Source organism: Acomys russatus, chromosome 5, assembly GCF_903995435.1.
Source record: "Acomys russatus chromosome 5, mAcoRus1.1, whole genome shotgun sequence".
Classification (NCBI taxonomy): domain Eukaryota; kingdom Metazoa; phylum Chordata; class Mammalia; order Rodentia; family Muridae; genus Acomys; species Acomys russatus.
In genome coordinates this window covers 32,671,453-32,690,433 of record NC_067141.1, presented here as the reverse complement: position 1 = coordinate 32,690,433, position 18,981 = coordinate 32,671,453, and the positions used below count along the sequence as shown (strand labels likewise).

Here is an 18,981-nt window from a genome sequence, read left to right as displayed (position 1 = left end):
AAGTCAGGCTAGAGAGAGTAGCACTGAGTCTTTCTTAGGGCCCTTTTAAGGAGTAAAATCATAAGTAGTAGCAAAGCAGGTTTACAGAAGTGAGACAGTGGAGTAGTAAGGAGTACATAAAAATCTCAAAGACAAAATAGAAAACAAACCAGCTATCACCAGGAAGACACTGTGACAAGGAAGGATTAGGATATTCTCAAAAACAAGTCAAGGTCATGGGTTAGGGCAGATCAAGTTCCAGGAAACAGATTCTTAAAAATGGAAACCAGCCCTTACAGTAAACAGAAACTTAAATTTTAACAACACAGCATAATGGCTCCTTCTTTTAAAATGGAGTCAGGCAGGTTCTCAGTATCTAGTGTGGGTTGTACGTATGTAAACAGTAGACTTTACTTAGTGCCCTGTGATTTACATAACCTTCACATGCCCTGTTCACTAGTTACGCTCTCTTTTAAGAGGAACACGTGGAAGCAGAGAGTAGAGCGTGAAGTGAGTGAAGCCGCTGGACTTACGCAGTCCGTGTGACGCTCTGATGTCTCTCCTATCTATTGAGTTTGCTTTACAATAGCTTTTTTCCTGATGGCAGTAACAGCTGCATCTTCCTTTCTGGTCATCTGCCATATGATTTTCAGTGCATCTGACCTAGGAGTACCAACCAGTTCTGTTCCTGAGCCCAGAAATATGACCCACACTTTGTTTACAATGAATTCACTTTTTTGATGTGAGTTTTTAAATTATTATTAAAAATATATATTTTCCTTATACAATACACCCTTATTAGAATTTCCCTCCCTCCTTTTCTCACAGTTTGTTCTTTCCTCCCTTCCCTTCCAGATCCATTCTATTTTTGTCTCTCATGAAAAAAGATCAGGCTTCTGCCAAATAACAACCAAACATGACAAAATAAAATATAATGAGATAAAATAAAACCCATCACATTGAGGCTGGACAAAGTAACTCAACAGAAAGAAAAAGTCTCAAGAACAGGCATAAGAATCAGAGACCCACTTTTTACACACTCAGAAGTCCCATAAAAATACTAAGCTGCAAGTTATAATAAACATACAGAGGACCGCGTGGAGACCTGAGTTAGTCCTGTGCTTGCTGCTCCAGTCGCTGTGAGTTCATATGAACTTTGCTTAGCTGATTCAGAGGGCCTTGCTCTCCTCCTGGGTGTCCCCCATCTCTGACTCTTACACACTTTCTGCCTCCTCTTCTGCTAGGTTCCCTGAGCTCTGCTGGGGAGGAATTTGACGAAGACATCCCATTTAAATCTGTGTGTTCCAAGGATTCTCTCTCTGCATAATGTCTGGCTGTGTGTCTCTGTATTTGTTCCTGTCTGCTGCAGGAAGGAGCTTCTCTGTCAAATTAGGCATGGCTTGGCTATTCCCACAAGTTCTGTGCCACCATTGCGCTAGCATATCTTGCAGGCAGGATAGATTTTAGGTCAAAGGATTTGTGGTTGGGTTGGTGTATACAGGTCTCTTTTGAATGCCTGCAGAGTACCTTTCCACACCAAAGACACTAGGACCTAGGGGTGAAGGTTCCATGTGGGCACCAGACTGACTTATCTGTGCTCCGTGAGTTGTGAGACTGTTGTCCTTGGCAACTGGGCCCTGCTGTCAGTTTGTAGAGAGTTTCCCACTGTCTTGGGGATTGAGTTCTTCGAGGATTGCCATGGGATTCCTTTGAGCATCAACTCAATTGGATGCAACCCAGTCCTGCTATTGAGAGCCTCCTTTGGTAACAAGAAATGGTTGGTTAGGACTCTGTCTCCCCAGTATTAGGAGACTTCGTTAGCATCACCCTTCATATATTTTAGGATGTTTCCACTGCATGAGGTTTCCGTATCATTCCTCAAATGCACCTTAATTCCATGTGTCCCCTCCCTTAACGCCATCTCCCCTCCTTTTTCCACCTGACCTTCCTGTCCCTGTCTGCAGTTCTAAAATGCATGTCTGACAATCATTATACAAACGGTGGCTAATTAAGACATCCTGTGAAATAAACAGAAAGGCCATGGCAACTGCTGCTCAGATTATATGGCTGGCTTAGTGGAGTCCTTGTAGGACTCTCATAGGGTTTTTAGGGAAAGGGCTTTTCTCTTTCCCCCCTTCATTTACCTTAGAACTGATAGTCTGTAAGCAGACAGGTACTGAGGTCTCAGCTTTCCACCCCTTGGCAAAGAAAGAGCCTGGAAAGAAAGAGCAACCTAGAGGAAAGGAAAGGCATGATAATATTTAGGAAACAGCTGAATAGGCATTTTGCAATGTGATAAATTTTTAAAAATCTAGATAGATATTCATAATGTCTATTTACCCAGGCTAATATATTTGTATGGAACTGAGATGAAATGAAAAATCTAAAATATGTAATACATATATCCGGTATAATATTACACTTGATCTTAGCCAAAAGGCCGAGAAGCAATTTCATGTCCTGTATAATATTAAAACATAAATTCTCCCTGACTTTTTAAATATTAGTCATGGGCTAAGTTAATTCATTTTGTCACTCAAAAAGAAACTATTAAGTTAGCATTCAGATTTTTTTTTATGCCATCTGTGGTGCTAAAAAGTCTTCCTGAGTACTATATTTCTTTAAGATAATTTTTTAGTTTATTCTTTGAGAATTTCATATACGCATACAATGTATTTTGATCATATTTACTTTCCACTCTCAATGCTTTCTAGGTCCCTCCTCTTTGCATTCCCCCAACTTCAAGTCATATTTATTTTATTTATGATTTATTGTGTTCAATTAGTACCCCCCCATTATGCATGGGTGTGGGGCCATCCACTAGATCATGGTCAACCTACCAGGGGCTACACACCTAAAAAAAAAAAACAAAACTTTGCCTTTCCTTTCTTAAGTAGCAATCAACTGCTAATAGCTCCTTAACTAGGGATAGTGGGCACGTACCCCTCCCTTATGCACTATAGAATTATTTTGACTGACCTGATCTTGTGCATAGAACCATAGTTTCTGTGAGTTCAAGAGGTTCACCTCAGTTTTTCACAACCTTTGGTTGAACATCCATATCTTAAGATGGTAAATGCTATTGTTAAAGACAAATTACATGGGAATACTGGCTCAGTTATAGATATGTTGAGTGCTCCTTCTAACTTTGACAATTCTTTTTGTTTTCCAATTCTACAATATATATAACTTAACTGCAGCCTAGCTACTGATGTGCACTTTCCATAGAATTGAATATTGTGATGATCTCTTCTCTCTCTCTCTCTCTCTCTCTCTCTCTCTCTCTCTCTCTCTCTCTCTCTCTGTCTGTCTCTCTGTGGCAAAACATGTAAATGAACTGTGAATGTATACCATGTTGGTCCCAGAGACTGAACTTAGAGCATCAGCGTTGGCGACCAGCACCTTTACCCATGAAACCATCTTGCTGGCTCTTACTACTGAACATTTTATTTTGCACATCACCCTCAGATGTACTTAAGTAACTGCTTTTATACTCTTTGCCTCTTTAGATGTGCCCATGGAGTATGCTCATTGAAAACTCAACATGCATAAGCCAGCAAATTCAAGTATCACTTGCTAATATCATTCATATACAAAAGTAAGTATCCTATAGCACTGGGGTTAATGGTATCTGACTTCAGTTGACACCAACTGTTCCTCAGAGAGTATTCCTATGGGAATTGAAGTTGAGTCCTCCTTGCTCTATAGGGCTCTGCCTGATTCGGTCAGTGTGAACAATGAAGGACACAAGTGAATGTCTTTGGTTTACACACTCACTAGGAGCTGATGGAATTGTTGAGCAGAAGTCAGGTTTCTTGCTCAAGGTCTTGTATGCTGACAACTTCCACATTTTTCTCCCCTACAATATCAAGAAGTGGGGGCAGTCTTTAGATTAGTGTGTCAGGTATGTAAATTTGAATGGATCAGGATTATGAAATCTCAAAGTTAGGGGATACAAAAACAATGGTTGTGAATTTTATATTTTTCATGAGTTTGGAATTGTCTGTTTTTCTAGTTAGAGTCTTGTTGTGATAGAATACTTCTACTGAAAACAATTTAGGAGGAAGTATTTATCTGCATATACATCTGGGTCACAGCCCATCACTGAGGAAAGACAAAGCAGGAACTCAAGGTGGGAATCGTGAACAGAAACCATATAGGAATATTGCTTATTGGCTTGTTCACTTCCTTACTCAGCTGGCTAGCTTAAACAGCTGGGCCTTCTGCCTAGGGACTGTACCACCCGTGGTAGGCTGGGCCCTCCCATATCAACAATGAGTCAAGACAGTGTCACACAGGCCACAAGCCAACATAACCTAAGCAATTCTTCAGTTGTGATAACCTCTTTCAGGTGATGTTAGGTTGTGTCAAGTTGACAAGAATTGATCTGTTTTTGAAGATAATATTGGCTTCATATTATGCTCTTTGTACTGAAGTATATAATATTTCAGATTTTGAATGAATAAACTTTTGGAGAAGCTACAGGGGAAGACCTTTCCAACTGTTGAATTCTGACCCCGACTTATATAGATAAGACTGTGTTTTACTGAATACATTTCACCACACCCTATTTTGCTTACTCTATTCTTTGTCTTAATTGTTTCTACAACTAAGTTGTTGATACAATATATCTCAATCATGTGCACCACTAGCTGCTTAGGACCCTCCCACCACCTTCATGTCCTCTTCCTTTTTTTTTTTTTGGTACAATTTACTGAGTCTAGTTAGTGCTGCCTGTAGATGCATGGGGCCATTCACAAGAGCCTGAGAACCCTACCTGTTGCCAGACCCCTAAGGAAAAGTGACTTTCTCTCCCCCAGTAGCCATCAATTGCCACTAACACTTTAGGTAGGGGTGGGGCCTCATGAGCCCCTCCCCCATCCATTGTGGAATATTGGCTGAATTGATCTTATAGCATCTAGATTTCTAAGGGGGAGATTCTGTCTTTAGTTGGCAACCATTCTTGGATGCCATCTTGGATGAACAGCTGAATATTCAAGGTAGTGGCTGTTTCCACATGCTGGCTGTTATAAATAATACTGCAAACAACATGAGCTCTGGGACAGAAGCCTAGCAGAGCTGTCATTTAAGAGACCAGAGGGACTTCAGCCAGCAACTGATGGGAGAAGATGCAGAGTACCACAGCCAAACAATAGGAGAACATGGCTCACAGAATCAACTGACAGGGACTCACGGGAACTTGAGAGATTAGGCCGCCTCTAGGGGTCAGTCCTAAGTCCTCGACATGTATGTTCTAAGTAGCTTGGTGTTCTTGTGGAAATTGCAACAGTGGGGCTGGGGGCTGTCTCTGACTCCTCTCTACTTGTAGAACTCTTTCCTTCCTACTGGGTTGCCTTTTCCAGCTTTGATGTGATGATGTGTGCCTGGTCTTATTGTAGCTTGTTATATAGTATTTGGTTGATGTCCCTGGGAGGCCTGCTTTTTTTCTGAGGGGAGGCGTTGGAAGTATCTGGGGAAAGGGGAGGTGGGGTGTGGGGAGGCAGCCAGAGGGGAAGGAGAGGAAACTGCAGTTGAAACATATGAGAGAATTAAAAAAGAAGATTAACTGGCCATTTCCTGGGCCCCCATTTCTACCTGTAATCCCAGAGGCTGGCAGCCAGCAGGGTTTACCAGCTCTGCCTGCAGTTCCAGAGGCCAATTCAAGTCAGATTAGATCAAAGCATAAAGGCAGGTTTATCGGATGCAGCTCTTGGGAGGGTTCACTGGTCCTATGGAACAAGGCTACTGAAGTCTCCATGAAGGTAGGGAGACAGAGAGGAGGAAGAAAAGGAGAGAAAGATCATGCCCTCGGGGAGCGAGAAAACATAGAGAGAGCTAGGGAACCAAAAGGTCTCGATTATATAGGGAAACCCAGCCACTGGCCTGGAAAGTTCAGGGTAGAGGGCAGGGTATACCAGCCATGTCCTGTAACAGGTGTGGACCGAAGAGGCCAGGTCTGCTTTGGTATGTTAAATATGCACCTCAGCCGATTGTCCCTGCTTGGTTCATGTGATGTGGCAATCAAGAGAGGTGACAGCAATGTTCTAGCCCAAGTCCAAGGTCTGAGAACCAGGAAACCATGCACATTGCAGGTTTCAGGCCACATTCAAAGGAGAAACACAATGTCACAGCTGGGAGTTAGGCAGGGAAGGGAGAAGTGGGGGCACATGTCTTACTCATTTAATGTTAGTCTTACAGAGAAGGAACTTCCCAGACATACCCAGAATAGTACTTACTCAAACAGTTGGGCACCCTATGGTCCAGCCAAACTGCCATACTTTACCATCACATCTACAAAAGTGGTAGAAGATATTTACAATGTGAGTCAGGGATAGCTTAGCAGGTAAGGGCATTTACCAAGCTGGATGATCTGAGGTCAGTCCATGGGACCCACATGGTAGAAGAGACCCAGCTTCCACAAGTTGTCTTCTGATCTCCACACACAGGTAGACAGACAGACAGACAGACAGACAGACAGACACACACACACACACACATCATGGCTCATGGCTCTTCCAAAATCTAATAAGCAAATGTGACAAAAAAAAAAAAAAAGATATCTACAATGTGTATAAACCAGAATTATGTTCAGGTGATCTAAAAGTCTGGAAAGTATAGACAACTAACTAGAAAACCAGGGAAACCATCTCAGGAGTGAGCATCCAAACAGCCAATGACCATAGTTCCACAGGCGACTACATGACGGCAAGGTGCTCAGCCTTCTTAGTCGTTTAGGGAATTTAAAATTAAAGCTTAACATACCAACGAGAGAAAGAGCCAATTAGAAACGTCACCTGGAGGATACTTGTCGGTTCTCGTTCCTTAGGATGTAAGTAACATGAATGATATGGGTCTGCGGAGGACAGTTAGGTACAGAGAGGTTCTGGGCAGATTTCTTATTTTTACTTGTACTGTAATTTCCTATACTAAGGTCATTTTAAAAATAAAGATTAGTGGAATAGGCTAAGTGTGTGCTCAGATAAATGCCTGTCAAATTGAGTGTGTGTGTGTGTGTGTGTGTGTGTGTGTGTGTGTGTGTGTGTGTGTACTACCTAGCAATCTTGGTGAGATGAGTTTATGATTGATCCTGTAGCTCACAAGTAGAACCTGGCATTTTGCAGTCTAACAGGTGAGGCAATGAGGAACGCAGACTGTGAAGAGTCCCGCCCCTATCTAACTGGGGCTAACTGCAGACAGCTGAGTGTAGCCAGAGGTTTATAAATTCTGAAGGACGCCCATGGCCTGGCCTACCACCTGTTGGTTGGTTTATCCTGGCCTGCTGTGCTTTGGAGTTCAACACAATGAGGTTTGCAGCAGCGGCAGGCGGGTTCTTCCTCCTTTGTCTGTTGTTTTGGACTGTTTCTGGACTTGAGCCAGGTATAAATAGGAAGTATCTTCGGAAGAAGACCTTGATTTAAGGAGACACTTTCCCCTTCCCTTGCTGATTGTAAAACAACGAGGGCTGGTGTTTCGAATTAAGTTTGGTTTAAAGGAAGCTAGTGTGTTGAGGCTGTGCTTAAGGCCTTTTGTTTTATTATGAACAACTTGGTGTTTTTTTAGGTTCAGTTTATATCATTATCTGCCTCTTTTGAAAGGGTCACTTATTTTTCAAGTTTATTTTGTATGTGCCAGCCTTAGAGGCCAGAGGTCAGCTTTCCAGCAGTCCGTTCTCCTTTGCTTCAGAGGCGAGGACTCTGGTTGTCCCTGCCCCCGGCCTTATGGTCAACCATCTGCCTCTACGTCCCTCAGTTTTTTTCAAAATGGAGTCAGGATATTGTGAATGGAACTAGTAGTGGCCTGGCATTCACTAGGCCAGATGCTGGCCCGAAACATGCAATAGTCCTCTCAACTCTTTTTTTTTTTTTTTTTTTTTTAATCTCCGTTTCAACAGTTTCTTTTATAACTTGGGCTTATATAATTTGAGAAAGCCAAAAAAAAAAAAAAAAAAAAAAAAAAAAGAAAAGAAAAGAAAAGAAAAGAAAAGAAAAAAGAAAAAGGGCTTCATCAGCCAGAGGGCTGTGCCTGTGTGTATGAACTTGTGAAAGGAGTATGCTCCAAAGAACAGAAATTGCAGTTGGGTCATGAGTGCTTCTTTTAGCCACTGAGGCTCTGGAGACAGATAAACTCCGACTCTGGTAACTTAAGTGGGTGCACTTCAGCTACTTATTTGAAATCATTCATCTGAGTTTTTCCCTGAGCGAACTGTTACTTGGGATTTATAATATACTTTAAAATAAGATGCTGGTTGGGCTGGTAAGACGGCTCAGTAGGTTGAAGTGCTTGTTACTAACCCTGCCGACCTGTGTTCGGTCTCTGTGCGATCCACATGGTGGAAGGAAAACATGGTGGAAAGAAAGAACTGACTCTTGCAGGCTGTCTTCTGACCTCCATGTGTAAAGGCGATAGATATGTGAGGCCCCTTTCCTCATTAAAAAAAAAAAAAAAAAAAGTAACAGTAAAAGAAGACGAGAGAAACAGTGACCTGAGAACACCCAAGTCTTGGTATTCCTGCGCAGGAGATGAGAGAGTGTCTCGGTTTGCGTTAGCCTGAAGCCCGTTAGCTGTGTCTCATGGCCGCGTGAGAATTTCTTTGCCTATGGCTTCCCCCCTCACCCCCCCCCCACCCCCCATACCTGTAGGGCGCTGAAGCTGGTCCACCTTTACTTGGCGCTCTAGCTCTCAGATGGGGAGGTTTTGCCATCTGCGCAGCTTGGCAGTTTTGATTGCTTTAGCTGGGCTGTGACTAGCACGTCTAATGGCTGGTCATGGGCCTTACCAACCATTCCACTACGTACAGCCAATAACAAGGCCACCCCTAAGCATCCACAGCCAGCAAGCAACCAGGCCCCAGAGCAGCGGCTCTCAACCTTCCTAATGTTGCAGCTCTTTCATACAGTTCCTTACGTTGTAGTGACCTCCATCCATAAAATTGTTTTTGTTGCTACTTCATAACTGTGATTTTGCTACTGTTATGAAAACAAAGGTCCTTGTTTTCTGGTGGTCTTAGGGGACCACCATGAAAGGGTTGTTCAACCAAAGGGGTCGTGACCCACAGGTTGAGAATGATTACCCTAGAGGGTTTTTGCTTCTGCTTTGAAGTGCTTTGAAGCACAAGTTTTTGAAATCTCCTTTTAAAATTCTTTTTCAAAACTCTTGTTAGAAACTAGCTTGAACCACAGGTATGTTTCACACTGTCTTGGTTTCTGATGTCTTAAGGCAGTCATGTACTCTTTGTGTGTCTCAGGGTGAGTGACAAGTACCAGCAAGTTCTCTGTAACAAACCTAATGCACCCATGACTACTTTTTCTCATGATCACACTTGGTATCTCTGGGCAGGATAGAGCCGTTGGTCCCAGTCTGGCTGGGTATACATGAGTCTGCTTGATTGTTCTTGTAAAGTTCTTGTGCCAGAAGGTACTTTTCCTTTTGTCAGGTGGGTCTAATATTCCTACACCATTCCTCAAGATGGAAATAGTGTGGGGTGGTTGGGAATTAAATATTTTTGAGTCATATTAGATTAGCAGTAAAGACATGTGAATTAAATAGGTTGAAAACTTATTTCCTACTCCGATGGTATCACTGGTCTATTTTTGTTAATTATGATTCCCTCCCCTTCCTCTCCGGTCTTTCATGCTTGGTACACACAAAGGTTGCAACCCTTGCTCTAGAAAAGACCAACGTTATGAAAATTAAATGTACAGCTGTGTACAATGGGCTGCCTTCATCTCTTTTTTTTTCTACCTAACTTTTCAATTACTTTTGATATAGTCCTTGGTCATCTTGAAGTTCTTGGTACCCCTTGTATTAGATGTACTAAAATTAAAGTGTGAGAGATCTCAGAGAACAGGACAGAAACGCCCAGGTGATGCTGATGGTGTCCATCCACAGGCCTGACTTTGACTAGCAAGGCCCTGGGTAAATCACTAATATCACTAAAAGAAAATAGATGACCTGTGTGAGCAGCAAATAATTTACTCCTGGTGTTCTAATTTCTACTCTTCACTCTAAAATGTGGCCCTTCAGTGGGTAGGGGAGAAACTGTGTTGTCTCCAGCAGTGCTTGAGCTGAGCAATTGGGCATCTCTCTGGGCTTTGATCTGACTGTGCTAGTGCCAGACCTGATGAGCTTCGCCACTTAATGTGTTAGGTGTGCCATTTTCATCCAAGAAAAGAATAGATTACCTGTCCTACCCAGGATCTCCTTGCACTCAGCAGAAGGGCTACAGCGTGTTGACCCTGCAGCTGCTTCACAGACAATAGAACTTTATGCAATGCAGAGAGAAAAGCAAGCATGGGGTAAGGATGCTTTTTTTTCTCTCCCTAAGAATGACAGTTAGCCTGCCCACGAGTGGTTTATTTCCTAAGGTAGATGTGTCTATCATCGAGTTACCAGTCACAGCTCCTTGGGCTGGAGAAAAAGACAAATGGACAAATCTTCCTGTTTTGACCTGGCCATAAGGACAGTATTGTAATAACTATGTTAACAAGCAAAGGATCATTGTATGGGTTTCAGTCCGGCTTCAAAAAATCTCAACTCTAAAGTTGTCAGAACTGTGGGGCCACCTGTGTCCATCAAGTTCTTCATAAGGCAATTTGTACTATTTATTTATTTTTTTTCCAGCAAAGATACATTTCCCACCGTTGCTAAATAAGTTGTACTTTATTCATTGACTCATCTACTCACTTATTTTTAGCGGTGACTTCAATGTGTTCTGATGACTGGCTGGTGGTGAGAATGAAAAAGAAACCATTTGATAATGACACGGAAGTGAGAGTTGATGACATACGCCTGGGAGACAACTGCTCTGCAACCAGGGTACTGAGCTTCAACTACGAGTTTTCTTACCCTGTTGCTTCCTGTGAGATCAGTAAACTTGTAAGTGGTTCAGTGATTTTTCCTTTACTCTGCATATTTTGTGGACACATAGTCTCATAATCCCTTTCTTTCTGCCCTTTCCCCCTTGATCCTGTGGGCACTGAATCCATGGCCTTGCTGTGCTAGGCAAGTCTCCTATCCACTGAACCTTCTTGCCAGCACCAGGATTTTTTTTTTTTAATTAAAAACTTTCAGAACAATTCTAACTTACATGATTGTTTCTGGAAGAGGGTCTGGTCCTTACGCATATGATGATAAAGTTTACCCTATGGGAGTTGTAAAAGTTCAGCTTTGGCTTAGCATCTTCTCAACTTACTCATCACATGTCCTGTCACATTTGTGAATTTTGGACAGTGTAAATAGAAATGGGGACCTATTTTGGAAAGAGAAAAACATACCTTAAAGTGTTCAAAGTTTGGGGCTAGAGAGATGGCTCAGTAAGCTGGGCATGGTGGTGCACGCCTTTAATCCCAGCACTCAGGAGGCAGAGGCAGGCAGATCGCTGTGAGTTCGAGGCCAGCCTGGTCTACAAAGTGAGTCCAGGATGGCCAAGGCTACACAGAGAAACCCTGTCTCGAAAAACCAAAAAAAAAAAAAAAAAAAAAAGAATCTTCCAGAGGACAAAGGTTTGATTCACAGCACTCATATAGTGGCTCACAGCTGTCTGTAATTTCAGTCAGAGAGGGTCTGACACCCTCTTCTGACCTCCAAGGGCACTGTACAGCCATGTAGGTAATGCACACATATTAATACATTATACATGTGAATAATAAACAATATAGTATACAGAATAATATGTAGATAACAAAGATGAAAAGGCTTCCAATGCTGTCTTTTATTTTCCTGTTTGGTTGTGGAGGCTGAGACAAAGGAAGTCAAAGCCAAAAAAAAAAAAGAATAAAATGTTTTTCATCTTTCATTTCTGTAAAATTAAACGTTCATATTTTTCTAGAAGTGACATAATGTATTCATGTTACTAAACCACATAAACAATCCCATGTCTAATCATTTCAGACATTCCAGGGAAATGATGTTTTCATCTTATCTGAGGTCAGATATAGACCGGTGCTGGATCTTACCCATAAATTCCAGGTGGTTTGCTTTGTGAAGAGGTAAGTATGGGTAGACAATTAGCATTCCTAAATTTATATGTTGATGGGTAGATGTTTTGGGGACAGGTATATCTACTAAAATGCCACGGTGGATGCATCTGACACAGCTATGGTTGCTAAAACATCTGGCTGTTAGAACAAATTGCAAGTGTGAAAAACTGATCGGACTTTGTAGGGAACCCCCATATCACCTAGATTCTATCATTTAAAAAAAGTTAAAAATTACACTGTGTGTGCATGTGTCCACATGTGTGTGTACGTGTGTGTGTCCTTATACTGCAACATGTATGTAGAAGTCAGGGGACAACTTGTAAGAGTCCCTTTCCTGCTGCGTGGGTCCCTGAGGTTAAACGCAGGTGGTCTGGTTCGGTGGCAAGCGCTACTCACTGACCCATCTCACTGGCCAATTTTAAAACTTATTCTACACAGTGTCCCAAGGGAAGGGCATCCTGACGCATGGAGCCCGGGAACCACACAACTCTGGGGTGGGACAGTGTCCCAAGGGTATCCTGAGACACAGGAGCCCAGGAAGGCCTAGTTAGCAGAGATGTTTCAGCTCCCAGGGGAGGGTTACCCCAACTCCTGATGAGCTTAAGAGCCTGAGCGCCACTCCTTTGCTTCTTCTCTTCTGGGCTTCTTGGCTTCTTCTGATGAGAGGGGCACGCGAGGCAGCAAATCTCTTAAAAGAGATTTATTGGAGGGACAAGTCCAGGAGTGGCTGCCTCTGCTCCCAGGTGAAGACAGCAGAGAACTGGACAAACACAGCCTTTATAAAGGAGTTTGTTTGTTTGTTTTGGGGGCAGAGCTTTCTAGGGCAAAGATTTCCAGAGTAAGGATTGGTGGGATTTTGAATCCTGAGCCTGGGGAAAGCTTCGGGATTGGTGGGTTTTTGTTCAGTCTTTTCATCTGAAATTAGTATAAATCTGGGAGGGGTCCCACTGAGGGGCTGGTGATGGCACTGAGACAAGGCTGGAATGTGCACTTTGACAGGTGTTGGGGAGGGGCCTATTAACTCATGCCCTAAGGGGTTTACATAGACTTGAACTCTAAACTCAACTACTTTCCTTAACTAAACTGAATTTACACTAAGGGGTCAGATTTCCAGTTCTGGTCTCTGGCTGGCAGTATCAGACCATGTAAAGCTCCCTGCTGCAGAGGAATGGCTAGTTTATACAGTGTTACGGCAAACAAGACTCCACCAGAGCTCACAGAGTAGCTCCCTCTGGGAGTTCCCTGTCAGCAGCAGCCATTACTGAGGCCCCAGGTGCTGCCTCTTTCTCTGTAGTTTCTCTAGGCATCTGATCTCAGGCCCTAGAGCCGTGGAGATTTAACCTCAGTTGCTCCTGAGGTGTTGCTGTCAGGAGGTGTAGAGAGGCCAGCAGCATGGCCTGAAGCTCGGAGCACTCCTTTCAGGGACCACAGGGTGTGGCACCAAGGGAGCTGAAGAGGGGGTACCCAGGGAAAAATGTAGGGGGAGCCCAGATGCAAAACTTGAAGTGGCTGGGCATGGCTGCTGGCATTCCTCAGCAGGGGCCTGGACACTTTCCTGCAAAGGATACAAAGTTTACAAGTATGCAAAATAAACAAAGGGAGTCTGGCAGGGAAAGCTTTCTCTGCTATGAATAGCTAACATAATCTCAGAAATAAAATATTTTTTCTTTCCTTTTAGGCCTAAATTATCTTCAGTGGATCCTTTTAGAATAAATGGGTATAACGTGAATTCCTTTGGTATGGCACTCAAGTAATAGGACAACAGCCATCAGTTTCCTTGAAAGGTAAACTGTGTGAACCTAATTTTACCAGTGCTCATAAGGCAAGAGGAATTTGTCATTTCATGGTTAATGATAATTTGTTAATTAAAATATCACTGAAGGAACTGTATAAATCTCTACTTGAATTCTGTGTGTTCAGCATGCTTGCATTTTATAACAGATGTAGGCTTGGCCACTGGTTTCAGTCACAGACAGTACTTTGGTTGAATTTACATAAACATGAATAGTTTGCACCCAGTCAGGTTCCTTATATTTTTATCACAAGCACTGAATTGTTGCCAATAGGGCCTGTGACAGAAAAATAACTTTCATAGACAGCCAGCACTAGGTCTCTGATTTCTTAACATCTACAGAAAAGCATCTCAGGGTATGCATATTTGAGCTGGGAATAAAAGAAATACATCAGCAAAGTTTGAACATTTTGAAGAATTTGTTACTTTTCAGTGCCCCCCCCACCCCACCCCCGCAAGAAATACTTGCAGATAAGTATCTTAGCAGAGTTTTTTTTTTTTCTGAGTTTACTTTAAAAGTGTGTCACAAAACTTGTACATAGACCATGGCTTTGATGGTGGCATTTCACAAGCACATGAGCTTTGTTTTAGAAATATGACAGTCTTGCTAAGTAGGAGGAGTAGATGACATAAATACGTGATGCCCATGTCCTCAGAAAACATTGATTTAGGGAAAATATAGGTGACAGTAACTTTAAATGATCCAATTAAATATTTGCATATTTGGTACCCTTGGGTAATGTCATAGATGATATTTAAGGGCAGAGATTTGATTCTTCCCACTGAGGGTTCTGGAGAAGGTGTTGGGTAAACTGTCTATGCAAGTGATCTTAACTGCTTTCCCTTTAACCCGCAGGGCCAAATGCCTGTGAAACACTGGGTTAATATCCCCGAGTCAAGATACCCCATTGTTCCCCGAGGTACAGAAGCAAGTGGTTTCGGTTTCAGCTACACTGTTGTTTTGTCTGTTTCAAGTCCAGCAGTTTCATTTGTTAACCTGTTTAAATGCCTTCTGGGATTTGGGACCCTATAGCTCTGTAATGTCATGTTTAGATGTTTTCTGGCGTTAACTCTAAGGGCACTTGTCACCAAGTTTGAAGGCCCAATTTCCAATGAAGCTGTTACGGAATGAGAGCTTGCTTATAAGTCAGGGCGCTGCACGATGCCTTCTTCCCCCACATTAAAGTATGAAACACTCAAAGAGTATGATTATCTCAGCTTGGATTTGGGCTTGAAAGGCGTGTTCTGCCCCACGTGTGAGCTTAAATGATCTAGTATAGCCTTACTGTGAAATTTTATGCTTTTGAGTACACATTAAGAGTGCTGGGTCAAACTCATTCTAACTGGCCCAAGTCACGTGAAAATGAGTACAACTGATAAATTGAAAAGAAGCCACACTGGCTGTTAGCCTCAGAGTTCAGCCCCAGACTTGTCCCAGAATCCTACAACACAGCAAATGGGTCTACGTAACTGCCACTGGGATGCCCCAGAATCCTCCAATGCAGCAAATGGGTCTATGTAACTGCCAGTGGGATGTCCTCTACAGGTTCCATGCAGGCTTGGGGGATAACTGAAAACGGAATTCTTCAAGTTACTTTTCTATTTCTGTGTAGACATACCATGGCTAGAGCAACTTATGAAAGAAAGCGTTTAATTTTTTTTTTGTGGGAGGAATGAGGGTCATGGATGTAGAGTATAGTTGTGCCCATGACCTTCATGGTGGGGAGCATGGCAGCAGGTAGGCGGGCATGACACTGAGCAGTAGCTGGGAGCTCATATCTGACCCACAAACACGAAACAGAGAAAGATAACTGGAATGAGGCGGGCCTCTGTGACCTCAAAGCTCACGTCCCAGGGACATACCTCCTCCAACAAGGCTTCAGCTCCTACTCCTTCCCAAACAGTTCCACCAGCTGGGGACCAAGCATTCAAACGAGAGGCTCCGGGAGGTCATTCTCATTCAAACCACCATAGTCAGCAAACCCAAATCAGTAAATATGAATGCTAACTTTTTTTTTCTTTGAGACCGGGTCTCACCGTGTAGTTCTGGCGGTCTTGGCATTCCCTTTGTAGACTAGCCTGGGTTTGGAACTCACAGAGGTCCTCCTTCCTCTGTCTGCTGAGTGCCGGGGTTGAAGGCATGGACTAGCATGCCTGGCAAGTGCTTAGTTTTTTGTTTTTAATATTTATTATACTTGTTAAATTCTTTATGGTATTTTGATAAACTTGACTTATGTCATTTGAAACTGAATGGTGTCTTTGTTTCAAATACAGGTGCTTACTTTATTGGTGCTTGCTTTTGATGGAAATAAACACCATTTAGTATGCTGCAACTCAGGATATATTATTGGTGTATTTTCTCTATTAAACCATAAGTAGTTTTTTTTTTTTCTAAGTGTAGGCAGTTACCTATGCTGATGTGAAGTAGCCCCATATGGATGTTTTTCTATTCGACCATGTCAACCCATCACAGCCAGCAAGCGTAAGTCTCCACAGATCAGATAGGTCAAAAGGCCTGTGAGGGGTAACCAAGGGACTCCAAGCATTTGAGCTCGAGTGGTGCAAACTAAGCACTTCTTATTTTTATTATTAAAGCAAGCAAAACATGAGATGACATTTGCAGACCGCTTAAGCAAAATGAAAGTACAATGGGGGGGGGGGGGGGATATGCTGGATATTCTGTCTTACCAGCTTGTCATGTGAAAAGAGCCACAGATATTCCTCCAGGCCTTTCACTCTCCCACAGAGGTGATGTGCTCATGCCAGGGCATGGTCTTCATGCCCTCGTGCTTATGGGCATCCACTCATTGTAGTTCATGCAGGGTTTTCCCCCATAGTACCCCATGGGAGGAAGATTCTGCAATCTGCACTGTCCAAAGTTCACAGCATTCTTGTATGGGCTCCCACATATTAAACTCTCTTCAGTCAAGCCTTAACTAAGACAATCCATGAGTTTCATATTGGCAAATCCGGAAACCGAGTCTCAGTCTCAACAGCAGCGCCAGACACAATTGATTATTTCCTGTGGAAAGACATAAGAATTTCCCCACTTCATTAACACACCACCCTTCCTCAGTGACTGCAGTCTTCAGGAGATCCATCCTGGTTGAAGCCTTACTCTGTATTCTGGGGTTGAGGCTTAAGTTGCATTTCCAGCTTAGGCTCTACCTCCTAGCCTGTACCATAAAATACACATTTTGTACATTTTCTTGTGCAAAGCCATTAGATTATTGAATAGAAATCACCATGTCCTGCAATGTGCAGAGCTCGCCACTGAGGGCGTCTCTGTGCATTGGTCTTCGTGCAGCCTCAGTGCCTTCTGCATGATTTTTCCTTTGGCCATTCACAGCATTCAGAAGGCTGCACTTGAGGTCTAACAGTGTAAAATAAGTACCTTTTACTGCCTCGGGCCTTAAATGAAACCAGCTTTCTCTATTTACAGCAAGAAGGCATGAATGAAGAATACAACGATGGCCTCAGTCAGTGTGGGACGCTGTCCAGAGGCACTCTACAGGCCGCGGTGTGGGCACACATCTGTACATGCAGCAACACGAAAAATATAGCATTCAGTTTTAGTGTGTGACCCCCCCAGACTTTTGAGGCCACATATCAACTTTATTTGCTTAAATAAAGCAGGCATGGTGGTGCACACCTGCAGTCCCAGCACCGGGAGGTGGAAACAGGAAAGCCAGGAGCTCAGGATCAACCTCAGATACACCATACGCTCAAGGCCGGCTTGGGGTACACGAGTCCTGGTTTCAAAACACCCAAACAGTGATGAAATAAGACTTAAGCATTTTACATCTGCTTTGTCTCTTCAGTTTTCTTTGTAGTTACAATCAGGTTTCATCACTAACAGCAAAACTCTGACTCGAAACTAGACCGTGAAGAATGGCTTTTGTTTATTCCTGGGCTTTGTGTACAGCCCTTGGGCCATTCCTAAAACTTTACAGCCAGCTGAGCTTAAGTTTGAGGAAAATGGTCATCTGGCTTATATACACATATCCACGTACACACATCCGGACACAGCTGTGTGCATGCACACTGATAATGTGAAACAGACTGTTTACTCTTCTTATGTCTTAGTATTCATCACAATTTACATAGTATTTTTGTTTTCTTTGTATGGGCATGTGCCATACTTAAATGTCTTCTTTATTCTTGAGGATTTCATGCATGAATACAATGAGATGTGTGTACCCCCATTTCTTCTCTCCAACTTCTCCCATGTCACGCCCAACGTGTCCTCTCCTGACTTCATGTCTTTTTAAATTAAATAATTAAAAGTTAATTTATTCTTCATGTGTAAGTGCCTTGCATGAATGTATGTCTGAGTACCACATGTGTGTCTGGTGAGTAGACCAGAGGAGGCTCTCAGATCCCCTGTAAATGGAGTTACAGATGGTTGTGAGCTGTTGTATGGATGCTGGGAATTGAACCCAGGTCCTCTTGAAGAGCAGTCAGTGCTCTTAACCACAGAGCTATCTTTCCACCCCATCCCGATTTTTTGATAACTCACCAAGGCTAGTTAGTGCCGCCCATATGAGCACAGGGAACCTACCTGTGGCCCCACCCTCAAAAAGAATGATTCTTCGTTTCCCAGCAGCTATTGCCTGCCAATAATTCCTTAGTTAGGGGTGGGGCATGGACAGCATCTCTCCCATCAACACTGGAATTTTAACTTAGCCTTAGCTTATTTAACTCTAAATCTTACATGGGTAGACCGGAGACGATTGCCAGTAAGTCTAGAGGTTAAGCTATTACATAGTAGAAGTCTTTTGGAATCACCTTAAATGTTTAAAAGGTAAATGTAGCTCAAACAGATGTTAGATCACAGCAGAAATGTTAGTAACATTGGGGAAATGTTTAGAAGGATAAAATGAAAGAAAAGTAGCATATTGCTTATTCTGTCTTGCCTTGGTAGTTGGTGATTGGACTATTCAAGCTTTAATTTAAAATATTTATTTATTGTTATGTGTACAGTGTGTTGCCTGCATTTATGTTGGTGCACCATGTGCCTGTAGTGTCCACAGAGGTTAGAAGGGATGTCTGATTCCCTGGGACTGGAGTTTCAGACAGTTGTTATCTGCCATGTGGGTGATGGGAATCAAACTCAGGTCATGTGGAAGAGGAGCAGTGCTCTAAAGAGCTGGGCTATCTCTCCAGCCCCCGTCTAAGCTTTCATGATGAAGAGGGCGGGGTGGAATACAGACTTGGGGATCTTGTTGCTCA

General features: G+C 42.9%; 1 protein-coding gene and 1 pseudogene across 1 annotated transcript; one reads left to right on the top strand and one right to left on the bottom strand.

Annotated features, from left to right (window-relative positions):
* Positions 1-2,348: 2,348 nt before the first annotated feature.
* Positions 2,349-2,431, bottom strand: LOC127190236 (uncharacterized; annotated as a pseudogene).
* A 4,247-nt stretch (positions 2,432-6,678) lies between these two features.
* Positions 6,679-13,742, top strand: Oosp4b (oocyte secreted protein family member 4B). The gene is made up of 5 exons (XM_051146912.1): positions 6,679-6,689; positions 10,126-10,274; positions 10,673-10,854; positions 11,869-11,966; positions 13,636-13,742. The coding sequence occupies exons 1-5, from the start codon at positions 6,679-6,681 to the stop codon at positions 13,709-13,711; spliced, it is 516 nt and encodes a 171-aa protein (XP_051002869.1). The 3' UTR covers positions 13,712-13,742.
* The last annotated feature ends 5,239 nt before the right edge of the window (positions 13,743-18,981 follow it).